This window comes from Lissotriton vulgaris, chromosome 12 (genome assembly GCF_964263255.1).
Source record: "Lissotriton vulgaris chromosome 12, aLisVul1.2, whole genome shotgun sequence".
Lineage (NCBI taxonomy): Eukaryota > Metazoa > Chordata > Amphibia > Caudata > Salamandridae > Lissotriton > Lissotriton vulgaris.
Genome location: NC_141700.1, coordinates 750,685,956 through 750,708,696, shown reverse-complemented (window position 1 = coordinate 750,708,696; position 22,741 = coordinate 750,685,956). Strand labels below are relative to the sequence as shown.

The window sequence follows — 22,741 nt, the reverse complement described above, 5'->3', positions numbered from 1 at the left end:
CGGGGTCTAATAAGGCTCTGAGGGGAACCTCACGGACCCCTTTCCTTTCATTTGAATATGTCCTGGGGACGGGGTCTCCAGGGTCTAATGAGGCTTGGGGAGGGGAGCTCATGGCTCTAACGTTCAACCTGTTTATTGAGCAGTGGGTACAAAAGAAGCTTGAATGATGTCATCATTGATCTCACCGGTGGTGTCATTTGAGGAGTCATCAGTGATGCCATAAAACATGTCACGAGTGATGTCATATGTGAGGTCAAGCAGAGCGTGGCAGGGGCACTATTATAGTTAGCTCTGCTATAACTGCTGAATTTTTGTGTTTTTTAACTTCAAAACGTTAATGTTGTCACTGACATATTCACCTAACTATAACGTTACTTTAACCTTTAGGTTTTTTTTACATTTATTTTTCCACACATTGTAGTTAGGATCGTGTTTCCGTAAGGAAAGTATTTCTTGGTTTCCCTATAACTTTGGAGTGGTGTAATGATTGAATCTCCATGAAACATAAAACATTTTCATATGCATTGACACACACAAATTCCCCATGGCAGTGCAGGGCCGGCCTTAGGCATGTGCAAGCTGTGCACCTGCACAGGGCCACCAAATCCCAGGGGCCACCACATCAATATATATCCTAAATATAATAATTCTCTGAGGATGCATACATATTTGTGTGGGGGCCCCTGGCAGGGATTTGTTGGCCTCTGGCTCTATACAACTTCCAAACACCATGACCCCCCCCCCCTCTTCACTGGCCTCCGCGATCCGCCCCACCCGGACCCCCTCTTCCGGGGCCCCCTACCTACACTCCCTGGCCAGGGCCACCATGAACCTAGAGCCGCCCCTGGGCAGTGTTACAAATATTGATCACATTTGCTGCTCCAGGCCTCAGAAAGTGCTTTTACGAATGCAGCCCTGCCTTTGCTTTCCATCATCTGGCGAATGGGGTACTCTGGCCGCTTGGTAGCTAAGTAGATGTCCATGTGCTTTGGACTATGCTCCTGTTAGTACATGTGTACATAGCAACTCACATTACACACTTCTGCATTACGACAGGTGGAGGAACAGTGATGAGCCGTGCCACACAAGAGCCGCGCCACACCTTTATTACGTACAAGAACAAATAAACTTGATGCCAATTGACCCCTTGCCAAGCAAACTGGAATGCCACAGCCCCTTGAAGCACTTCCTGCACCGAGAGGGAGCCAAGCCTTGCTCCACCGAGGACCGACCTCCAGATCAGCTTCTTCCGTCTCTGAACAGGTGACCGCAGGAGTCCACAGACAACGCTCACCATCCACGCGAGATCTTCTTGACACTCTTGCAAGGAAGGAGCCCCCTTCCATCCCCAAGCTTCATCCAAGACCAGCAAGAAGCCTACAGCACTAGTTGGCCAAGACTTACCAGCAGAAGACTTCTGGATTTGGAATGGCAAAATGATCAGTTCTAATCTTTCTTAGCAACAAATAACAAAAAGATTACTTGGATCACACCTTCGCCTGTTTCGCAGCTCCATCAAGAAGAGACACTACCTACAGAAGTGTGGCCTTGTGTAGATTTGCACACTTTGCCATAAACACCAAAGGATGCGGCCGGTTAAACCCCTGGCTTGGTTACTGGTGGTGTATGGAATCGCCACAGTGTACTACACAGGGTACAGGATGGCACAGCTTCAGAGACAAGGACTGGGCATTTGCAAGAGGTAAGTAGTCCTTTGTCAAATTGTGGTTTTGTTGATATCTAGTTTGGAGACCACAGTGTAGCAGATTAACTTAAAATAGATGTTTGTTTTAAAGCTACTTTTATAAAAATGCACTAAAAGTGTTTAGTTTAGTTAATTTGACTGTGTCCTGTTGACTGCTACAGAGCCCTGAGTTAACTGAGCAGAGAGTAGCAGCAACTATCCAGGGGAATCAATACTTATCTAAATCAAGGAACAGTATGTCACAAAAGGAGGTTTTGTTCTAATATGCTGGCAAGAGGAGGGGCAGTATGTACACAAGACAAGGACACAGGTACGATGCTCAACTAGTCTTTCCACCTTGCTCTCCATTTACCAGCTGTTCCTTCCCTTCAGGGAGGCTGGTCTCCGCCCATGTTGCCACTGCATCGAATATTCCTTTCCTCACTTCCTGTCCTGTCCCTGGGCAGGATGCGGTGATGGGTGAGCAGTGGCCTGATTGTGGACCTGGGAGGCCTGTGTCCTGCAGGGTTTTTGTGTCCTCACCTGACTCCTCCACCTACCCCCCTTCTTAAAGAAACCCAACACATTCCCGAAATGAAAGGCTTTAATTATGACTTCCTGATCTGGGGGCTCTTGTATTTTCTTCAGCCGATGGCTTTGCTGGAATTGGAAGCCATTCATTGGGGGTCAAGGTCAGAGCAAAGCGGGTGGGGTCGGGAGGGGCGAAGTAACCGAAAGCGGATTCTGATAGTCAAGTTATTGATGTGTTTGTTAAACATCTGCTGCAAAGAATTTGGCAACAAGGGTAAAATGTGAGAGCACGTCTGTTCTAGATCACTTCATTGGACACAAAGAGGCTGCATTTTAAACTATTTTCCTTGGTTAAGCCACCAGCTGCAGATGCATTGTGTGCCCTGTAATTTTCAGAGGATAATGTATAATGACGGTAAGCTACCTCTGGTAGTTAATTTTTTTTTATCGAAATGGTCAAACAGTGACAAAAATACACTCCTGTTATAGCATCATTAGGTATCGATCGCATAACACATAGTATTCGTTTTTTCTTTCATATAACACGCCCCGCCCCCTCCTCCCCCACCCGAAACCCAAGACCACCATGGCGGAACAGGTAAATCAAAAGTAAAGCAGGATGATACATGTTCAGCAGTGTTCAGCAGTGCAACAGCAATGTACATCACAGTCTTTGCTCGAATCACAGCTTGTGTACAATGCTGCATGTTCGGTCTGGGAGTTCTAACAGGAATGTGGCAAGAGGTGCCCAGAAATCTTTTGGCCTAGAGGCCTTAGATAGCTGCTCGGCATATGCATTAAGTTGTTCTTTACAGAAGACAATATCTCTAATCCATGTATTCAGTGCTGGGGCAGCTTTGGCAAAGCAATGCGCATCCGCAGCAGGTTTAGCAAGCAGAGCGGCTATAGCAAGTGCGAGGGCGAGATTGTAGATCTCTATCTTATCACTCTAGATCTAAACCCCGTTCTGGTCAATCGAACCTTTATTGCCTGTCTTTGAGGAAAGAAAGTGCATCCAACACCAGGTTAACTTTGCTAATGATGGACTCAACTCAGAAAAACCACAAACTACTTCTAGCTTTTAAAGTTTTATTATAAGGTTAAGGTTAACTGCAAGTACAGGCATCTCAGAATGAGATTCAAAAGATATACGGGCACCACTACATACATGTGCTCCCGAAAAGCTCTTAAGCGAGCAAAGAACACTACGAGCACAAGTTCTAATATCAAAAGGGCTGCAAGCATAGACACATATTGTGATCTCTCCATCATTTACAGCAGGAAGAAAGGTTCAGGTTAGGCTGTCCCTACCCTGTACTGGATGGTATCCCTATTTAACAGAATCCCAACCTACCAAAAGGTGTCAGCGGTGAATGACTCCCCAAGGAGATCACCCACTCTTAGTCTCTAGATGAAAACCTATAATCGCCAGTCATGACCCTCTCTGCCTACCCATCCGCTCTCTAAAGGGTCCTCAGGCATCTGCTCTAACTCCACCCAGGGGTGCTGACCCTAATACAAAAACACAACATCATTTGAGACGCCCCTTGTGAGACGCCCCTCACGTGGTGTCTCTTCTGGCTTTTTCCATGATGTTCTTCTTTTGGGCCCCGTGCGTTAGCGTTGACCTTGCTTCTCAGACTCTTCTCCGGCCCGCCGATACCCCCTAAAACATTCCTGAAACCCTCCTCCATGTCTGCACCAATCTATGAACAAACTCTATTCATCCAATTATTAATTGGATCCCCCTCACGATTGCAGACAGACATCCGTGGCTGAGTCTTCATTCTCATAGACTTCTAACAGAAGCTTGCAACATTTTTCCCCTGACACAGTTCGGCCTGTACCAGTACGTGCAAATCTAAAATCCTTTCATCATTTCAGGCCTACAACCCTTTCGCAAGTTAACTAGAATAACATGTTAGCTTCTTTTTCTTAGCATAATAAAAACACATCTATGGAATATAAATCTAATGAATAAACATGTCAGTGTAACATTAGTGCAATCCATGAATATGAAAAACAATCTGTTTCTGAACCCTTCTGGCCTAGCCATAAGGCCCGTTCCCTTCCATGCTTTACAGCGTGATTTCTCCCCTTAGCAGCTACATAACATGGATCCTGATTAATCACTTCTAATAAAAGTATACATTTTCACACATATTGCATTAGTTCCACTTCTATATGACATCTCTAAATTAACTACACATTTCAAGGTATATAGGAATATAATTTCCGCACTCATAGCATTTCTCTTTATGAATTGTGCGTACTACTAGTGATTCGAGTGCACTCATACATTTTGTTCAGTTTGCGCTCTCTCAGTTCCCCCCTTTGATGACCTCTAGGGGTCATCACCAACAGTTAAACTGAACTAATGGCTAATGCCCCTCGTTTCTGCGTTTCTAGAGCCCTCAGACTCCGGTACTGATTATCTTGCATTGCAGCCAATCTCTGTAACTGCTCTTTCCTGGATCTCTCCAATCTATTTGATCTATACCATTGGTATGACCTCACCAATCCCCACAACAGGATCACACAGATCACTATTATGATGATAGGTTTCAGCACATACCACACAAAGCTCTTCCCTAGGTTGGCGAACCAGCCTCCAACTTCGCCCATTCCATGACCCACCTTTTCCCAAACATTTACTTTGGTTAGGTCTTCGATCTCCTTGTGAATATTAGTTATATTCATAATGACCTTCTCAAGAGGTTTTGAATTGTCTGGAATGTAAGTGCAACATTCCTGGACCTTCAAAGCCTTACAGACTCCGCCCTCTTTTGCTAGCAGGACGTCTAACGCAAGACGGTTTTGAAGCACCATGGCCCTTATCGATTGCATCTCTCCTTCCACCAGCATTAAAGATCTAGCAGTGCTGGCAGACAATCTGTCGACGACTGTTGCCAGTCGCCTAATTTTGACATCATTGAGGATCAGTCCCAAGATAGGAAACGCAGCTCCAAATACATCTCCAACTAATTCTGCATCTCCCACTTCTTGTCTCCCTCTCTTCGAGGCCTTGCCCTCGATGATCTCTAAGTCTTGAGCATGGTATATTTTGGGAAAGACAATTGCCAAGTAACATGATCCATACCAATTATCAGGTAGTCTCACGTAGGCATTTCTTCCACATACAAAATATACATTTGGAATCACTTGCATTCCTTTCAAAAAATCCTTTGTGTAATATTCTAGATTGAAAGCATGTTCACAACTAACTTCCCCTACGAATACATTTTCGTAATACGTTTTGGCTCTGTGAAGACATAACTTCCCTCTCTGTGTCTTATCCAAAGCTATTGGACCACTACTACCTTTTCTCTTATGTGCCTTCTCTTCCTCGGTCCAATCTGTTTTCCATTGTCCTGATTTCTTCAAAATCTTTTGCCTTCTATATCGATCATCCACCTGCCCTATGAACTTCTTTTCGACTTCTGACACCTTGCATGTCAAGTTATTTCTGCGGGCATGTGAAGTATCTAAGGTAACCCAAGGAATGAAGAACTTGGCCAATCTGTCTTCACTCTTCCAGTAGTCCCACCTATTCATCTGCTTATAATTTGGGACTTCTGGTAGCACGATATCATAGTTAGAGAAATAATACTCAAAACTATCTCTTCCGTAAAATATGCTAAGCAATAAGCTACATGTAATGCCATATGTCAACGGGAGGTGATGATATCTAATGCCTTCATCTACAGACGCCGGCAATTGCATGCAGACATAACAGTCTTTGACCTCCATGGCATCCACATATTCATACAAAAGTTTAGCATAAGCATTTGACCTATAGTCACCTTGGGACCCATCCATGTGTAACCTGCGGGCTTCTGCTGCTAATAACGCTTTCTCCTGTATGTTTTCCCCCTTCCTACCAGCAACAGTGGGTTTTGGTGTCACTACAGGCTTCTCGCCTGTTACCCTTTCCTCTCTCTCATGTCCCTTAACATATGATACAGTAACTACTAAAGCTATTAAGATTATCACTCCTACTATTAGTGTGCCTATTATACATTTAGCTCTACGGGTTGGACTACCGGCCTCCATTTCTTCAGACAGTATGACTCTCTCTCCCTCCTTTCAACCCAAAGTTCTTTTCTTCTTTCCTTTACAGTCTCTTTGGATCAACCAGTCTTTAGAATCACACCATTGGAAGCGGGCAGTCCCTTTTTGCAAAAGTCCTTTTGAAGCTTTAACACAGACAACCCTAGCCCTTCTTCGTCAACTAATAGGGAGTCCCTAAGTTTCTCTGCTTCCTAGGCGCTAGGTAATCTTCTTTTTTTCTTGCTTATTTACAAAAGTCTTTAAGCATCTACGATAAGTTTCGAGCCTGCGGCTTGAATATCATAGTTCAATATTTCCAGGCGAAGAGTGTGCTCTTCATGGCTTGTTATCTTGGTTCCAAAGTCAGGGAATTGCAATTCGGTGAAAAACATGTGCTTTAACTTGCTCAGGCGGGGAGGGTTGGGGAGTGTGAAAGTTAGTGACCCTTCTGCTTCAACTCCGGGCACTAACAGCTGTACTTCCACAGTGATGATGGGCTCAGAGCTGGACACCACCACTGCTCGTATCCTCCCTGTCTCCCGCTCCAAAGACATTTGTCGCCAGATAGGTCCACTCAGGAGTGGCGTATCTTCTGCTGGGCACACGCACTCTTCTTGACCTTCGTAGATCTGGTGCTTCTGCGCCCTGCGCACCTTCCTCAGGGTCTGAATCCTCCGATATTGGAGCAAGGGTTCTCTCTGGAGTTGACCTCAGACTAGAACTCCTTCTTTGTGGCCAACTAGCTTCTCCACGTACCCTTCTGCTCCTTCTCCTTCTGGTCTGTTCACGCTCTCTTTCAGACTGGTCGGTGTCTGATTCGTACTCCCAGCTACTTCCTCCTTCAGTAGCGTCGTCTGTTTCGCTGTTGTACTGACCGTCCTCATCTTGGTCAGACTCGTTCCCTGCTTCTTCTTGCACCTCCACAGCTTGGCTAGCCCCCTCTATGGCTTCTCGGTCCACAGCTGGACTTCTATCCGAGAGAGGAGCTGTTTCTTCCAGAGGTGCTGGAACCCTCCGTGTATGAGACGCGTGGATCCAATTGGGCAGGCCTCCCACCTTCACTGCGGTGTTCGTGATCAGGATGATCTGGTAGGGTCCTCGCCAGCGAACATCTAGGCAGCTTCTCCTCACGTGTTTCTTTACAAGCACCCAGTCTCCAGGGTACAGGTCATGGCACAGGTCCTGGCACGATGGAACCTCGGCAGCCTGCACCTGAAGGGACACAGAATGAATGGCGTCAGACAGCCCCTTACAATAATCCAGGATCATATCATCTGTGATGTTCAATAGTGCAGCAGTGGGTACTGATGGCAATCTCATTGCCCTCCCCATTAACACCTCGTGCGGTGACAGTCCCGTTCTTCTGTCTGGGGTACTACGGATACTCATAAGGACCAATGGCAGAGCATCAGGCCAACTCGGGGACGTTGATGAACACATTTTGGCAATTCGATTTTTTATGGTGCTGTTTATCTGCTCCACAATTCCTGAAGCCTCTGGTCGGTAACTGCAATGCAATTTCTGATCTATGTTCAGGGCCGCACAAATCATCTTCACAAGTTCACTGTTAAAATGAGTTCCCCTATCTGATTCCAAAGAGGCCGGTACCCCAAACCGTGGTATGAGCTCCCTAAGCAATAACTTGGCTACTGTGAGGGTGTCACACCTGCGTGTAGGGTATGCCTCGACCCATCTGGAAAATATGCAAACAACCACCAAGACATAACGAAGGCGGTTGCATCTTGGCATTTCAATAAAATCTATCTGCATCCTATTGAAAGGACCTCCAGACCTCCCTATGTGACTCAATGTGACTGGTGTTCTTTTTCCGACATTCAACTGCTGACAGGTCACACAACGCTGGCACACGGCTTCTGCTGCTACTCTGAACTTAGGATTGTACCAGGTTTGTCTGAATACTCTCAACATAGCATCTCTCCCTAAATGTACTGGACCATGTATCTGCCTAGCCATTGGGCTCACCATCTCATTGGGCAACACTGCTCTTCCGTCTGCTGAAACCCAGAAATGGGCTTCGCCTATTACACATCCTGCTGTCCTCCAGGTTTGTTTTTCAAAATCGGGTGCATTTTCTTGCATGCATTTCAATTCATCCCAAGTGTCCACAGTTTCCAATATCATGGCTAATTCAGTTCTTACATTTATTCCACCCACCTCCACCTCCGTGAAAGAGTACCCTTGTTCTGCGCAGTATCTCGCGACTTCGTCGGCATATCTATTGCCTTGTGACACGAAGTCCATATTTCTAGTGTGGGCGGTACATTTTACAACTGCAATACCTGCTGGACATTGCAAGGCTTCTAACAGTAAACGTATAAACTCTCCATTACGAATGGGAGAGCCTGAGGAAGTCATGTAACCTCTTTGAGACCACAATTGCCCGTAATCATGAACTACCCCGAAACCATATTGGCTGTCGGTGTATATGGTGACTCGAATTTGGTTGCTTGCCAGACAGGCACGCGTCAAGGCAATAATTTCAGCCACCTGAGCGGAGTGTACTCCTTCCAGGCATCCAGCTTCCACAACTCCAGTGATTGTACAAACAGCATAAGCTGCTCTCAACTGCCCAACTTCGTCTCTTACACATGAGCCACCGACAAAGAAAATTTCATCGGGGTCAGTCAGTGGCTCATCCACGATGTCGGGTCTCGGTTTGGTGCATAGTTCAGTCACATCAAGGCAATCATGGTCTGTACATACATCATCATCAATGTCACCTGGAAGTGGCATCAATGTGGCAGGGTTCAAAACAGAGCATCTCTTGAGAGTCACGTTCTCTGCAGCAAGAATGACTTGCTCATATCGCGTGAGCCTGCTATTGGTCAGATGCTGTGTTTTGGTCCTGGTCATTAACAGTTCAACTGAATGGGGCACATACACCTCTAACGGGTGCCCCATCACAATATTTTCACAGCGCTCGATACTGACACCTGTTGCAGCAACGGATTTGAGACATCCGGGCAACGCTGCGGCTACTGGGTCTAATGTAGCCGAAAAGTAGGCAACTGGTCTACGGGCATTCCCATGGATTTGGACCAAGACAGACAAAGCACAACCCTCTCTTTCACAGCAGTAGAGCAAGAATATTTTATCGTAATCAGGCATTCCCAGAGCAGGAGCACGACACAGGTCCTCTCTCAGCTGCAGGAACGCCATCAAACAGTCCTTGTCCCATGGTACCGGATCACTCACCTCCTTGTGCGTCAGTTTTTGCAGGGGTTTTGCCTTCAGCGAAAAGTTCGCTATCCACTGCCGGCAATACCCCACCATCCCTAGAAACATCCTGACCTCTCTCTGGGTTTTGGGCGCATTCATCTTCATGATCGCCTCTATTCTGTCTGGGGACACCTTCCGTTTCCCCTTCTCTATTCTGTGCCCCAAGTACTGCACCTCTGTCAGGCAGTACTGCAATTTTCCCGGGGACACCTTGTGCCCATTTGCAGCTAAGTGATTTAGCAAAGCAATGGAGTCCTCCCTGCAAGCCTCTTCCGTTTCTGACGCCACAAGCAGGTCGTCTATGTACTGGACCAGAACTGACTTCTGGGGCAGCACTAGACTTTCAAGATTTTTCTTCAGCAGCTGGTTAAAGATCGATGGGCTTTCTGTATACCCCTGAGGAATACAACACCATGTTAGGACGCGACCTTCCAGCTTAAATGCGAAAAGAAAATGGCTCTCCTCGTCCAAAGGGATCGAAAAGAAGGCCTGGCAAAGATCTATCACAGTGAACCATTCGGCTTGGAACGGTATCTGAAACAATATCACTGATGGATTCGGTACCACTGGACAACATGAGACAACTATGTTATTAATCTTCCGAAGATCCTGCACTATCCTGAATTTCCCATTGGGTTTCTGCAAACCCATGATCGGGGAGTTACACGGACTACCCACGATCTCTTTCAGTATTCCCTGCTTAATCATGGACTCGATCACAGGTTTTATACCTGCAATCGTTTCTGGGGTCAATTTATATTGGGGTGTCCTTGGAAACTCAGCATGTGGTTTCACTATTATCTTTACGGGGTCCACTCCTTTGACTAGTCCAATCTCTTCTCCAGTGAAATCCCACACTTCTGGTGCCACTGTCTCCCTTAGATCCCAGGGGAGCTCATCCACTGTCAAAGTGGGATACAGCTCCACACATATTCTTGAATTTGCGACTTTAAAGTCTGCGTCATCGTCATTGGTTAATACCTCCACTCCCTGCGGGGTGCAATATATGGTACAATTTAACTTACACAATAGGTCTCGTCCCAATAAACATACCGGACTAGAGTCGCAAACCACAAACTGATGCTCATCGCTATACTTCCCTATTTTCACCTGCACCGGTTCCGTCAATGAGCTCGTTATTCTCCTGTTTGCGACCCCCACCACTTGAATGGTCTCTCCAGACATAGGCAGGCCTGGAACTGCAGCTGATCTTATCGTGGATCTGGTGGCTCCTGTGTCCACTAAGAATGTCGTGGGGCACCCTGCCACTTCTGCCTCTACACAGGGTCCCCTCTGATCCACCTCTAAGGCTGCCCCGAGGGTACAGTCTTCTCTCTCTACTCTCCGTCCGGTTAAGGGGTCAACGTAATAGCACTCCTCTCCTCCTACAAACAGAGGCACCTGCCTATAGGTTTTTCCCGTTGTCCCTATTCTAGGTGGTTGTGGGAACTGAGCTCGCGGAGCTGGGGTCCCCCCTTTGACCACCTTCCCTTGGTACGGCGTTACCCCTTTTCCTGGAGTGCTTTGAATCTCTTCCTCTTCTACCTCTTGTTCTCCAATTTCAATGTTGTAGGGACACTCGCGTTTCCAATGCCCCACCTCGTTACACTGATGACACCGGGTCGTCTTTTTCAAAGCCGCAATGTCCACCCTAGGTCTAAAGGTGGAGTTCTCCTCATTGCCCTTATTCTGTCCATACTGTTTCTTACCCCCTGTCCCTGTTCCCTGTTGCTGCTGTTGTTGACCACCCTTGCCGGCTGACTGCATCTGAACCACCATCAGTTTTTCCTTTAGCTTTTTTGCCTTTGAGTCTATCTCATCACAACAGTACCTAGCATATCTCAGAATGTCATCCAAAGGTTTATTTTGCCAACAAATCAAGTGTTGCTGAATCATTAAACTAATATCCGGTCTCAACCCCAAGACAAACTTAGACACAAACTGCCCTATGTCTTTCGGGTCCATGACATCCAACCCGCTATATTGTTTGAACGCCTTCAGCAATCTCTCATAATATTCATGAACCGTCTCCTTGGGTTCCTGCCTAGTTCGATCTATTTTAACCCAATCTATGTCTTGCATGGGCACCTTGTCTTTCAGCCAAGTTATCACTCTCTCATATTTTACCATTACTGTCTCGGACGGCCCATTGGTCCGTGGATCCCTCTCTGGTTCCGCTGTGGGCCACTCGGCACTAACCTTACAGGCGGTCCACAGGTCTCCTGGTACCACTATATCAAACAGTGTATTCAGATCTATCCACAGTACCTTGGAGATTTTCACGAACCTCTCCACCTGCTTATACCACTCGACTGGGTTCTCCCTCAATTTTGGAAATGAGTTGGTAAAAGCTGCTAAGTCTCCTCTACTCCATGGCACATGCACATAATTCCCATTTGCAACCTCACGCAAAGGGTATGCCTCTACTCTCTGCAATCCTCCCTCCGGGGTCATCCCAAGCATGCTTCTCCTGACGGTCCCTTTCTAGGACCACCTTTCTTCCCATTTATCAAGCGCTCTCCATGTCCTTATTCCCGCTATCAGTTCCCTAATGTGTGTTTTTAATCCTATTGTTCTTCTCTCATCTAGGTCCTGATCGGAATAATGGAGTCTATGGTTACCCTGTAATGCTTTGGTCCTTGACAGGTCTACCATATATTTTCCTGCTAGTTCGACTAATTTCTCATGTGCCGCTCTCGCTTTCCGAGTGATGTCCTTTGCCATGAACAGTATCTCATCTTGTTCATACATCTCCATTCTCTCTAGAGGCAAGGTACCATCCACCATGTCATCCAGATCTGATTTCAGACTGGCGACATCAAGTCTCTTGGCTTTTATCTCGGCTCGTAATATCTCTTTCTTAAGGGGTTCACTGGTCTCTCTACCATCCCAACTCCGAGTCCTACGCTTGGGCTCAGGGGAGCTAAGGAGTGTCCTCCCTTGTTCCCATCTCTCCAGGTCCCATGCTCGGCCATCCTGCCTTGGAAGATGGTGAAACACGGGCCTGTTTCCCACAATCTCATTCTCTCTGTCTTCTCTTGTTCCCTGATAGGATTCCCTGCCGTTCTCCCTTCTGTCGCTACTTTCCCGTTGCCTAGTGTCACTCAAGATTCGGTAGGTTCCTTCTCGGCTCCCCATCTCCCCAGGACTCCGTTCCTGTCCGTAGTCGTAGGGGTTATGGCGAGGCCTCTCGCAACTCTCGTTCTGCCCACCATTGTCAGTCTCATAGTGGGTGCACTTAAAACTGTTCCTGTACTCCTGCGTTCTCCTATCCCCTTCGCAGTGAATTGGGCGAGACACCCCCCTACACTCGGGGCTCCTGTTTTCCAGGTCTGGTCTCCCTCCTCTCCTGATAGGGCAAGTGTCTCCTCTACTGTCTTGACCCTTCCCGTCCCACTCCGGACTGCTTTCGTCAGCCCCACAGTGAGTCCGGGTCCTACTATCCTGGCTTTCCCTTCCACCTTCCGCTGCTATGATGCTCTTGTGAGCCTCCACTGCCTCATCCCATTTCCTCATGTACTCTCTTAGCTCCTGGAAGGATTTCCGTCCTGATCCCCTCAGATCCTCCGGCCATCTAGGGCCCCCCGGATCCCCTATTGGATCTACTGCTGTATGAACTGGGGTGCTCCAATCTCTCGGTCTTGTCAGCTGACTTGGGGAATAGATTACATCGTTCCTCTTTGTCATCTCTGCTCTCTCCCTGTCCAGTCGTACCTGTTCCTCCCCTTTTTCTCTCCCTGGGTCATAGATCGATACTATAGGACCTATGGTAACGGGTACTTGCAGGGCATCTGGCAGTGCGTAGGAGGTGGCACACTCCGTTTCTGGCACCCTTTGTACCACAAACCTTCCGACTACCTTCTGCACCGGACTAGGTTGAGACGACTCTTTACCTGTCGTGGGATCCCAATCTGTAGTGGGAAGCGGTCCATACTCCCCTTTACTAGGCCCCCCTTCCCTGCATGGCTCAACATTTCCTGTCTCTTTGTTATACGGGGGTGGCCTATCCGTCAATAACCTATTTATCAGGCTATCTTCTGTCTCACTCTCCTCATCTTCCTCAAATGGGCTCTTGTTTCCGGTCACCTCTAATACTGGGTACAATTTATTTACTTCAATGTTATGCACTCTCCATCTTTTAGCATCCGCATCCCATTTGGCATCCTGCACTGCTCTTACCGATCGTTTCATCCTTTCTTGTCGTCTATTCAAGTTCCTCTCGTGCGCTGCCCTAATCCACGCATTGAGAGCTTCAAACTGGGTCGGTCTAGGCATAGGTCTCATTGAGGTCATGACTGCTTTTAATCGGTGTAGCACCTCTAATCTGAACGTCCCGTACTTTGGGAACGTTAGTTCCTCATTTCCTTCTGTAATCTTACTCCACTCTGAAATCCACATTATTGTGTGCAGCCCAACATTTGCTGCCATATAATAAGCCGGCGTACCTTCCGGCGGGGCTTCTTCCCCATCATAAGATCTTCGTCTCTCTCTTTTAAACGCCGCTCTTAACCATTTAAAGCATTTCATGATTAAACGTACAATTTCCAACCTCGCTATGCTGTTTACTTTCTGGTGACAATCCACCAATCCTAGCGCGGCTTTGCTAACTGGCCTATCACAGCGCGGTCTTGCTCCGGCCGGCCAATCCCAGCGCGGCACTTTCTGACGTCACTCGCCTCCGCTTCGCAGCAGCACCCCTCCTTTCTCAGCTTGTCTCCCGGTCATGCATGCATCCCATTCATACACCGAAAAATGACTACTTCCGACCAAGCCGTCACTTCTCTTGACTGTACGTCCACAGTCTACCTGTAATTGTCACCACAACTGACGAAACGTCCTCCGTCTCTCTGATAGGTTGCTTACACACAGTAACTTCCGACCAGCGTCCGTTACTCACGCACTCACTCTTACGTTCCCCCTATCACGGTCCTACGGGCGATCAATGGTACCTCATGACCCCCTTCACTCTGGTTGACAATTACTCTGGATGTCCGATACACCCGAACCACTTAAGCTCTCCTTGAACTTAAGATTTTCACCGGTTGCGCGCGCTCACAACCTGTTCCACATTCACTCTACAGTCATTCAACTCCGCCAGACATTACAACATAGATACAACATAAAAACACCGCAATCTAACACGCATGACCCTTTATACTCACTCTCGACCGATACTGCTGCTTTTCTGTCTCACGTCATCCGGACCTTCTTCGGCGGGCGGTTCTTCCGATCATCGATCTCTAGGGGCCTTGGGGTAATCTAACCTGGCCTAGATCACCTTCCTCAAGAAGGCAACCATCCTCTATAGCTACCTACTGCGAGGGCGAGATTGTAGATCTCTATCTTATCACTCTAGATCTAAACCCCGTTCTGGTCAATCGAACCTTTATTGCCTGTCTTTGAGGAAAGAAAGTGCATCCAACACCAGGTTAACTTTGCTAATGATGGACTCAACTCAGAAAAACCACAAACTACTTCTAGCTTTTAAAGTTTTATTATAAGGTTAAGGTTAACTGCAAGTACAGGCATCTCAGAATGAGATTCAAAAGATATACGGGCACCACTACATACATGTGCTCCCGAAAAGCTCTTAAGCGAGCAAAGAACACTACGAGCACAAGTTCTAATATCAAAAGGGCTGCAAGCATAGACACATATTGTGATCTCTCCATCATTTACAGCAGGAAGAAAGGTTCAGGTTAGGCTGTCCCTACCCTGTACTGGATGGTATCCCTACTTAACAGAATCCCAACCTACCAAAAGGTGTCAGCGGTGAATGACTCCCCAAGGAGATCACCCACTCTTAGTCTCTAGATGAAAACCTATAATCGCCAGTCATGACCCTCTCTGCCTACCCATCCGCTCTCTAAAGGGTCCTCAGGCATCTGCTCTAACTCCACCCAGGGGTGCTGACCCTAATATAAAAACACAACATCATTTGAGACGCCCCTTGTGAGACGCCCCTCACGTGGTGTCTCTTCTGGCTTTTTCCATGATGTTCTTCTTTTGGGCCCCGTGCGTTAGCGTTGACCTTGCTTCTCAGACTCTTCTCCGGCCCGCCGATACCCCCTAAAACATTCCTGAAACCCTCCTCCGTGTCTGCACCAATCTATGAACAAACTCTATTCATCCAATTATTAATTGGATCCCCCTCACGATTGCAGACAGACATCTGTGGCTGAGTCTTCATTCTCATAGACTTCTAACAGAAGCTTGCAACATTTTTCCCCTGACACAGTTCGGCCTGTACCAGTACGTGCAAATCTAAAATCCTTTCATCATTTCAGGCCTACAACCCTTTCGCAAGTTAACTAGAATAACATGTTAGCTTCTTTTTCTTAGCATAATAAAAACACATCTATGGAATATAAATCTAATGAATAAACATGTCAGTGTAACATTAGTGCAATCCATGAATATGAAAAACAATCTGTTTCTGAACCCTTCTGGCCTAGCCATAAGGCCCGTTCCCTTCCATGCTTTACAGCGTGATTTCTCCCCTTAGCAGCTACATAACATGGATCCTGATTAAACACTTCTAATAAGAGTATACATTTTCACACATATTGCATTAGTTCCACTTCTATATGACATCTCTAAATTAACTACACATTTCAAGGTATATAGGAATATAATTTCCGCACTCATAGCATTTCTCTTTATGAATTGTGCGTACTACTAGTGATTCGAGTGCACTCATACATTTTGTTCAGTTTGCGCTCTCTCACAAGTATGCGCGGGTGCATGGCTTGCTTCTGTTTAGAAGCCTCAATAGGCACACCTCTGGCGTACACTCAAAATTTTCCATTGAACAAATGTCGTTATTACGCAATCTATTTCTTAGCATGTTATTAGTGCGATGTATTTTACATCGCAAATACCATTACTTGCATGTTTTTAGTGCGAATGCTTTTAGTTCGCAAATGCAGAGTAGTAATCTAATACACATTCTTTTACCAGGCAGAAAATGACCACGCATATCAATATATCTCAAACCGAGAGACCTCTGTGCCCAGCTCTGTCCAGATCTCCCCTAACGCGCTTCTTTCACTTGCACCGGGGTCTGTGTTCCAAGTTGTGTTGTCCCCTTCCGTTCCCGTTCCCACCAGCCTTCATGATCCCACAGGCTCATTTCTCCTAAGAACTTTCCCTGTCCTGGAGGCTCTAGGTACCCAGGCTCCCCGGAGCAGATGAATATTAAAGGCGGCACTTCACACGTGAGAAAAGTTAAACAAATGAAAACAGGCCGGCACCTGCGGTAAACCATAGTCGGTGTTAGTTGGCTGTTTTACTTGGCAAGTTTTGGGAAGCGCTCCCAAAGCTTCGTTCTGGACGAAGGGTCACCGCGATACAACAGACAACACAACTCCACCTGAAATGACCTTCTCTGATAGAAAATGGCGCGATGGATTGAACCCGAAGGAACAACTTGACATGACCACAAAAAACGCATCATATGACTGAATAAGCTCCAGCGTAGACGCATTCTCATGCTGTGAAGAGATCTCATTTTTCCAACAAAACATCTACTCTGGCAACACCGACCCCAGTCAACCCAAACCTTTAGAAGCCATAAACTACCTCTTGATAAAGTCTTAAAATAAAATCATAAAATAATCGTAATAGTAACCTATCCCCTGTGAAACAACACTACCCAAAACCCACAAACACTTCAGTACCCTTCACTACCCAAAACCCGCAAACACTTCAGTACCCTTCACTACCCAAAACCCGCAAACACTTCAGTACCGCAAACACTTCAGTACCCTTCACTACCCAAAACCCGCAAACACTTCAGTACCCTTCACTACCCAAAACCCGCAAACACTTCAGTACCCTTCACTACCCAAAACCTGCAAACACTTCAGTACCCTTCACTACCCAAAACCCACAAACACTTCAGTACCCTTCACTACCCAAAACCCGCAAACACTTCAGTACCCTTCACTACCCAAAACCCGCAAACACTTCAGTACCGCAAACATTCCAGTACCCTTCACTACCCAAAACCCGCAAACACTTCAGTACCCTTCACTACCCAAAACCCGCAAACACTTCAGTACCCTTCACTACCCAAAACCCGCAAACACTTCAGTACCCTTCACTACCCAAAACCCGCAAACACTTCAGTACCGCAAACACTTCAGTACCCTTCACTACCCAAAACCCACAAACACTTCAGTACCCTTCACTACCCAAAACCCGCAAACACTTCAGTACCCTTCACTACCCAAAACCCGCAAACACTTCAGTACCGCAAACACTTCAGTACCCTTCACTACCCAAAACCCGCAAACACTTCAGTACCCTTCACTACCCAAAACCCGCAAACACTTCAGTACCCTTCACTACCCAAAACCCGCAAACACTTCAGTACCCTTCACTACCCAAAACCCACAAACACTTCAGTACCCTTCACTACTTAAACAACACTGCACTACCCTAAACCCTAATATACTACCCCTACACGACCACCCCCCTTCCACCAGTCCTTCTCCTACACTCAAACACTACCCTGCATGCCCCTACACTACTCCTAACCCTAAAACACTACACTACACTACAACACGACCCTAAAACACTACCCTCTGCACATCCCTCCCAGATCCCCTACTCCTGTCCCTACTCTCCAACACTACACTTCACGACCCCAACACTACCCTAAACTCAAATACACTACTCTACACTACTCAAACACAACCCTACAACCTAAAAGACTACCCCCTGCACGACCCAAAAAATGACACTTACCTCTCTCTCCTCAGTGGTTTCTCTCCACTCACGGCTTCCAGCGACATCAGATCTGCACGTCTTCACCATGCTAGGAGGAGTACAGAAGCAGTATGCGTCTCATGACGCTTTCCTCTGGCACCAAAAAGTGCTTGAACTTTTCTCAGGACGTGGGCTTCTAGCTATTTGGGAATGCAATCTACCTTTCCCAGAAGACATCAGCACACATGTAGGAGGGTAGAGGCCTTTGACCACCCTCTATCTAAATAAAGTGGCCAAACATTCCATAACTAATTCTTGGTCCCATTCGGTTATAGTCCAGTTTTTTTTAAAAGGGTAGTCGGACCGACCCCAAATGCTACTGCCCTATTTCCTTGATTTGTTCTGTTGTTAAGATCGTTGGTTCAGTAGTTTTGAACAAGCTGTGAACTGGGCTGCTGAAAGTTGCATTCTATGTGATGTCCAGTATGGGTTTCGGACTTGCTTAGGGAATGTCTCAATTTGTATTTGATTAGCTACAAATATACTGTGGTCAAACAAGGCGCGTTACATCTGGCCTTCATGGATTTGAGCACTGCTTTTGATAGTGTTAATAGAGACAAACTGTGGGATATTGTGGTGCGGCTTGGGGTGGAAATTAATTTAGTTTCTCTTTCACACTGTCTCCATTTTAATTTGTCTGCTTCTGCTTGCTTTGGGGTACGGGGTAATGCACTGGTGTAATGCGGTAATACTGGGTGTCCGTCAAGGATGTATATTGTCCCACTTACTTTTTACCCTCTATAGTTACAATTTGGGGGTGCATTAATTGAGTGTGGTGCAGATGTGCCGCAGATTGGCAATCAGTCCATCTTGGTATTGCTTTATGCGGACAATGCCATCCTTATTGCTAGGACTGCTTTGGTTTTGGATTATCTACTTATTTCTTTTGTTTCTTTTATGGACACACTTGACTTAAGGACACATTTTTCCAAATCTCACATTATGGTGATAGGACCCCAGGTTCGTAAGTCAAGACTTTTAAAGATTTAGCGCATCCAAGCATGGCGGCGTAAAGCCACAGTGCGAGCAAGCACCTGTCCCATAGAGTCAGTTGCATCCTGGGATGACCAAAGGAAGAACTGTGCCATGCTTCTACCATGAAGCAGTAGACAAAGTAATTCTGTTCGTGGACCTTCTGTAATAGAAGGGAGAAGGTGAGCAACTGAGTCCCAAAGAGAGGAGGATGCTCGTGAAAACACACAGGCCGTATTTAAAGCCCGAATGCCAGCGCTGGCAGAGGCAAAAAGCCGGCAACCACAATCATCCAGACAACTAGATTCCCTGGTGGGAGGTAACAGGGGCAAAGAGGGTGAGGACTGTAAATTAAAAGCTGCCTGAACAACCAGTCCCTGAACTGTTGGGTGAAGAGACAGACAATGAGGATCACCTGGGGCAGGGCGTTGTCTACGAGCAATAGCCAGATCAACAGGGTCACCTGAAGAGGGTCTGGACCATATGCCACGCAGGATATCTAGTAAAGAGTCTCCGAAGGGCAGCAAAGGTTCTACTTCGATAGGCTTCAAATGGAGCAGATCTAAGAAAGGATCAGAGAGAAGAGGCACCATAGGAGGCTGAAAGCCAAGCACAGCAGCAGCCCCATGAATAGCGCGCGCGAAGGCAGCACTAGACTCAGTTGCCATCCGTGTAGAGATAACAAACTGTCAGTAGGACACGGTTGAAGGCTAATTCTACCAATTGACATGAGCAGTGGAGGAGCCGGAGACTGACCCGAAGGCCAGGCAACACAGGGTTCTTGCACCCAGGCTCCTTGATCAGGGTAGTTCAGGGAAACATCAGGTTCCAAGCGAGGAGGCGTAAATAGTAGCATCGACGGACGCCGTGGTGGAGACCCACTGACGCCCAAGGAATCGGGGGGAGCAAGCACCAAGGGAAGCGGACTCGAATCCGGCACCGGCGTCGATCGAAACCACAACGGAGTCACCTCAATGTCGACGACCTCCACAGAGGACTGGACTTGGACGCCAACCGACGCCGATCCCACTGCAACCTGCTTGGAGGGAGCACGAGGCGCCGGAAACGGCGCCGAGCGTGGTGTAAGCCCAGACTTCGACCCGGGCGTCGCCGGCGCCACATCCGACGTCGGCGCAGGAAGCCGCACAGGGCTATGCGCTGACTGCCGGGATGGGCTGAGCTCTGGGCCCTGGCTCGGTGGTGTCGCGTCGGCTCTGGAATCGGAGTCAACGCACACAGCCAGTGCCGGTGAAACGTCAGCAGAAGAAGACCCGACATGAGTGCCAGCTACCTCTGTGGGACCCGAAGGTGCACCAGGGAGAGGGGGCTACTCAAAACAAGCCTGGAGTGCCTTTGAATAATCCTCCATTTGGGCTCGCGTTGCCCCAACACCCGGAAAGGGTGGGTAGTGGGTACAGAGAATGAGGCTGCTGTGTGCCTTCACCTGGCGCAGTGCAAGAGGATTGGGTAGCAGCGGCAGGGACAGTAAATGAAGATCTCCGTAAGCGACGCCTGTGCTTACGCTTACCTGTTGTCGCACGGCAGTCGCAGGAGAGACCTCGGGAATGAGCCCGAAGAAGGAATAGAGCAGCGACGGGAGTGAGCGGGACCAGACACCTGCTCGGCCAGAAACTTCATGCGACGCTTCCTCAAGGACTTTGGTTTCATCCTCTGACAGGCGTCACAGTCCTTGGAGATGTGGTGCACGCCGAGGCACCACATACAAATGAGGTGCAGGTCATTTCCAGACATCTGATGCACACAAGCTTCCCAAGCCTTAAATCCGGAAGGCATTACACACTGTTCCCACGACACCGAGGGTGTCATAGAAGGCCCACAAACCAGGCCAAGGAACTGCTGGTTTTCCAGGATCCGCGCTCGGATGCGGAAAAGAAGAAAATTGACGTCAGCGCGGTGGGAGGGGCATATAAAACTCTGCTAACGTCATGTCCGTGGAAGACGACAGGGCGGAGCCGGGCAGCGCCCCCCCTCCCCCCTCCCCCCTCCCCTCCCCCCCCCCCCGGCACGCAGAGGTGCTGCTGCGGAAAAGCTTTCCGGATCCAGTCTGACGCCTGGGGATAAGGCATCTGCGGCTAGACGTCTCTATCAGATCCATCAATCTCTCCCATTCAATGTCATAATTTCTCAATTGGTCTCAGACCTGCAGACATCAGTAAATGTCACCTCTATTCATATTCAATTTCAGCTTCCAGTTGACCCAAAGTCTTCAGACTCCCTTGACCATCAGATTGTTCATTTGATTTAAAACTGCCCAAACTTACTCGTACAACCTTACCATGAATATATGTACTATTGAACCTGGTTCAAAAGGTAAGAAGCAGATGATCAAGCAGTCACTTTTAAAAAGGAATTTTTCTGATATGTTTTATCGTTTGGAATCTAGTACAGTCCTACATTTGAACATCTGTTTGTACCTGTGTACCATTTTTACTCTAAAACCTGTGCTATGATTGGGAGCTGTAAGCTGTCTGTGTGTTTTCTTTTTTCCAGGTCAGAGGAAGTAAGAGAAAAACTTTCGAAGGACGCGTGCACAACACTAACTAAGAATCTCACTGCCCTGTCATTGACAACAAAGTGAGTACTATATGGTTCTACATCCTTCTACATGGTTACTCAGATGGCTGTTGGGGTTGGGTGAGCCTGCAGTACCTGGGTGTGATAGACTCGAAAAAAGACTAGTTCAGTGTTTGGATATGGGGGAATGAGTGAAAGTCCCGCCTTTTTGTAGCCTCTCCGAGGCTTGGCTGATTAACACTGATAATTTGGGACACGTGGGAACAGAAGACTGAAAGATTCTCTTGTTGGAGAACATCCTGCATAATAAAACGTAATTTCACTTTTCCTGTTATAAAACTTGTGAGTAAACTCAGGTACTGTGGTGAACCTATAGAGGTGACTACAGCTTTTGACAAAGTGAAGACATGGAGAGACTAGATGAATCAGTGCTGGCTTTCTCCCTCCAATATCTATTTTTCAATTTTCAAATCTTTATTTCGACATTTTATCAGTCATAAAAGATTGCAGTAAAAACAGTTATGCCACCAGAAAATTCTCATTGCATAAAAACAGGTTTAAAAAGAATAAATTAAAACACATGATATATGATCACAAACAGAATCAGAGTATAAAATCGCCTCTTGGTGCCGCTGTAATGAGGGAGCATCTTTTGGACCACATTGCGAAGAGGAACTTGGACAGTGCGAAGACTATGTGAGGGGATGTGTCGGTCTTAAACACTCTCATTGCAGCCAGGCATTTATCAAATCCCATGTTCTTGCATATGGGTATTAGCCAGTACTTTCTGGCTTTTCTATAGGCGGGGCAAAAGAAGAGGATGTGCAATTCACCCTCCTCTATCGCCCCACACCCTGGACATGATTCGCTCGTGGTTTTCGACCACTTGCCTACAAATGATCCTAGAGGTAGTGTCCCATGCCTCCATTGGATGTATAAAAGGGGGTGGTGATGGAC

The 22,741-nt window shown here is 47.2% G+C and overlaps 1 protein-coding gene across 1 annotated transcript in view; it reads left to right on the top strand.

Annotated features, from left to right (window-relative positions):
- The first annotated feature begins 1,183 nt into the window (after positions 1-1,183).
- Positions 1,184-22,741, top strand: part of LOC147678579 (alpha-2,8-sialyltransferase 8F-like) — a 165,581-nt gene continuing 144,023 nt past the window's right edge. The window contains exons 1-2 of the mRNA XM_086946603.1: positions 1,184-1,702; positions 21,761-21,844. Coding sequence (XP_086802729.1) covers positions 1,587-1,702; positions 21,761-21,844 — 200 coding nt within the window. The 5' untranslated portion in view covers positions 1,184-1,586. The remainder of the gene's footprint in view (positions 1,703-21,760; positions 21,845-22,741) is intronic.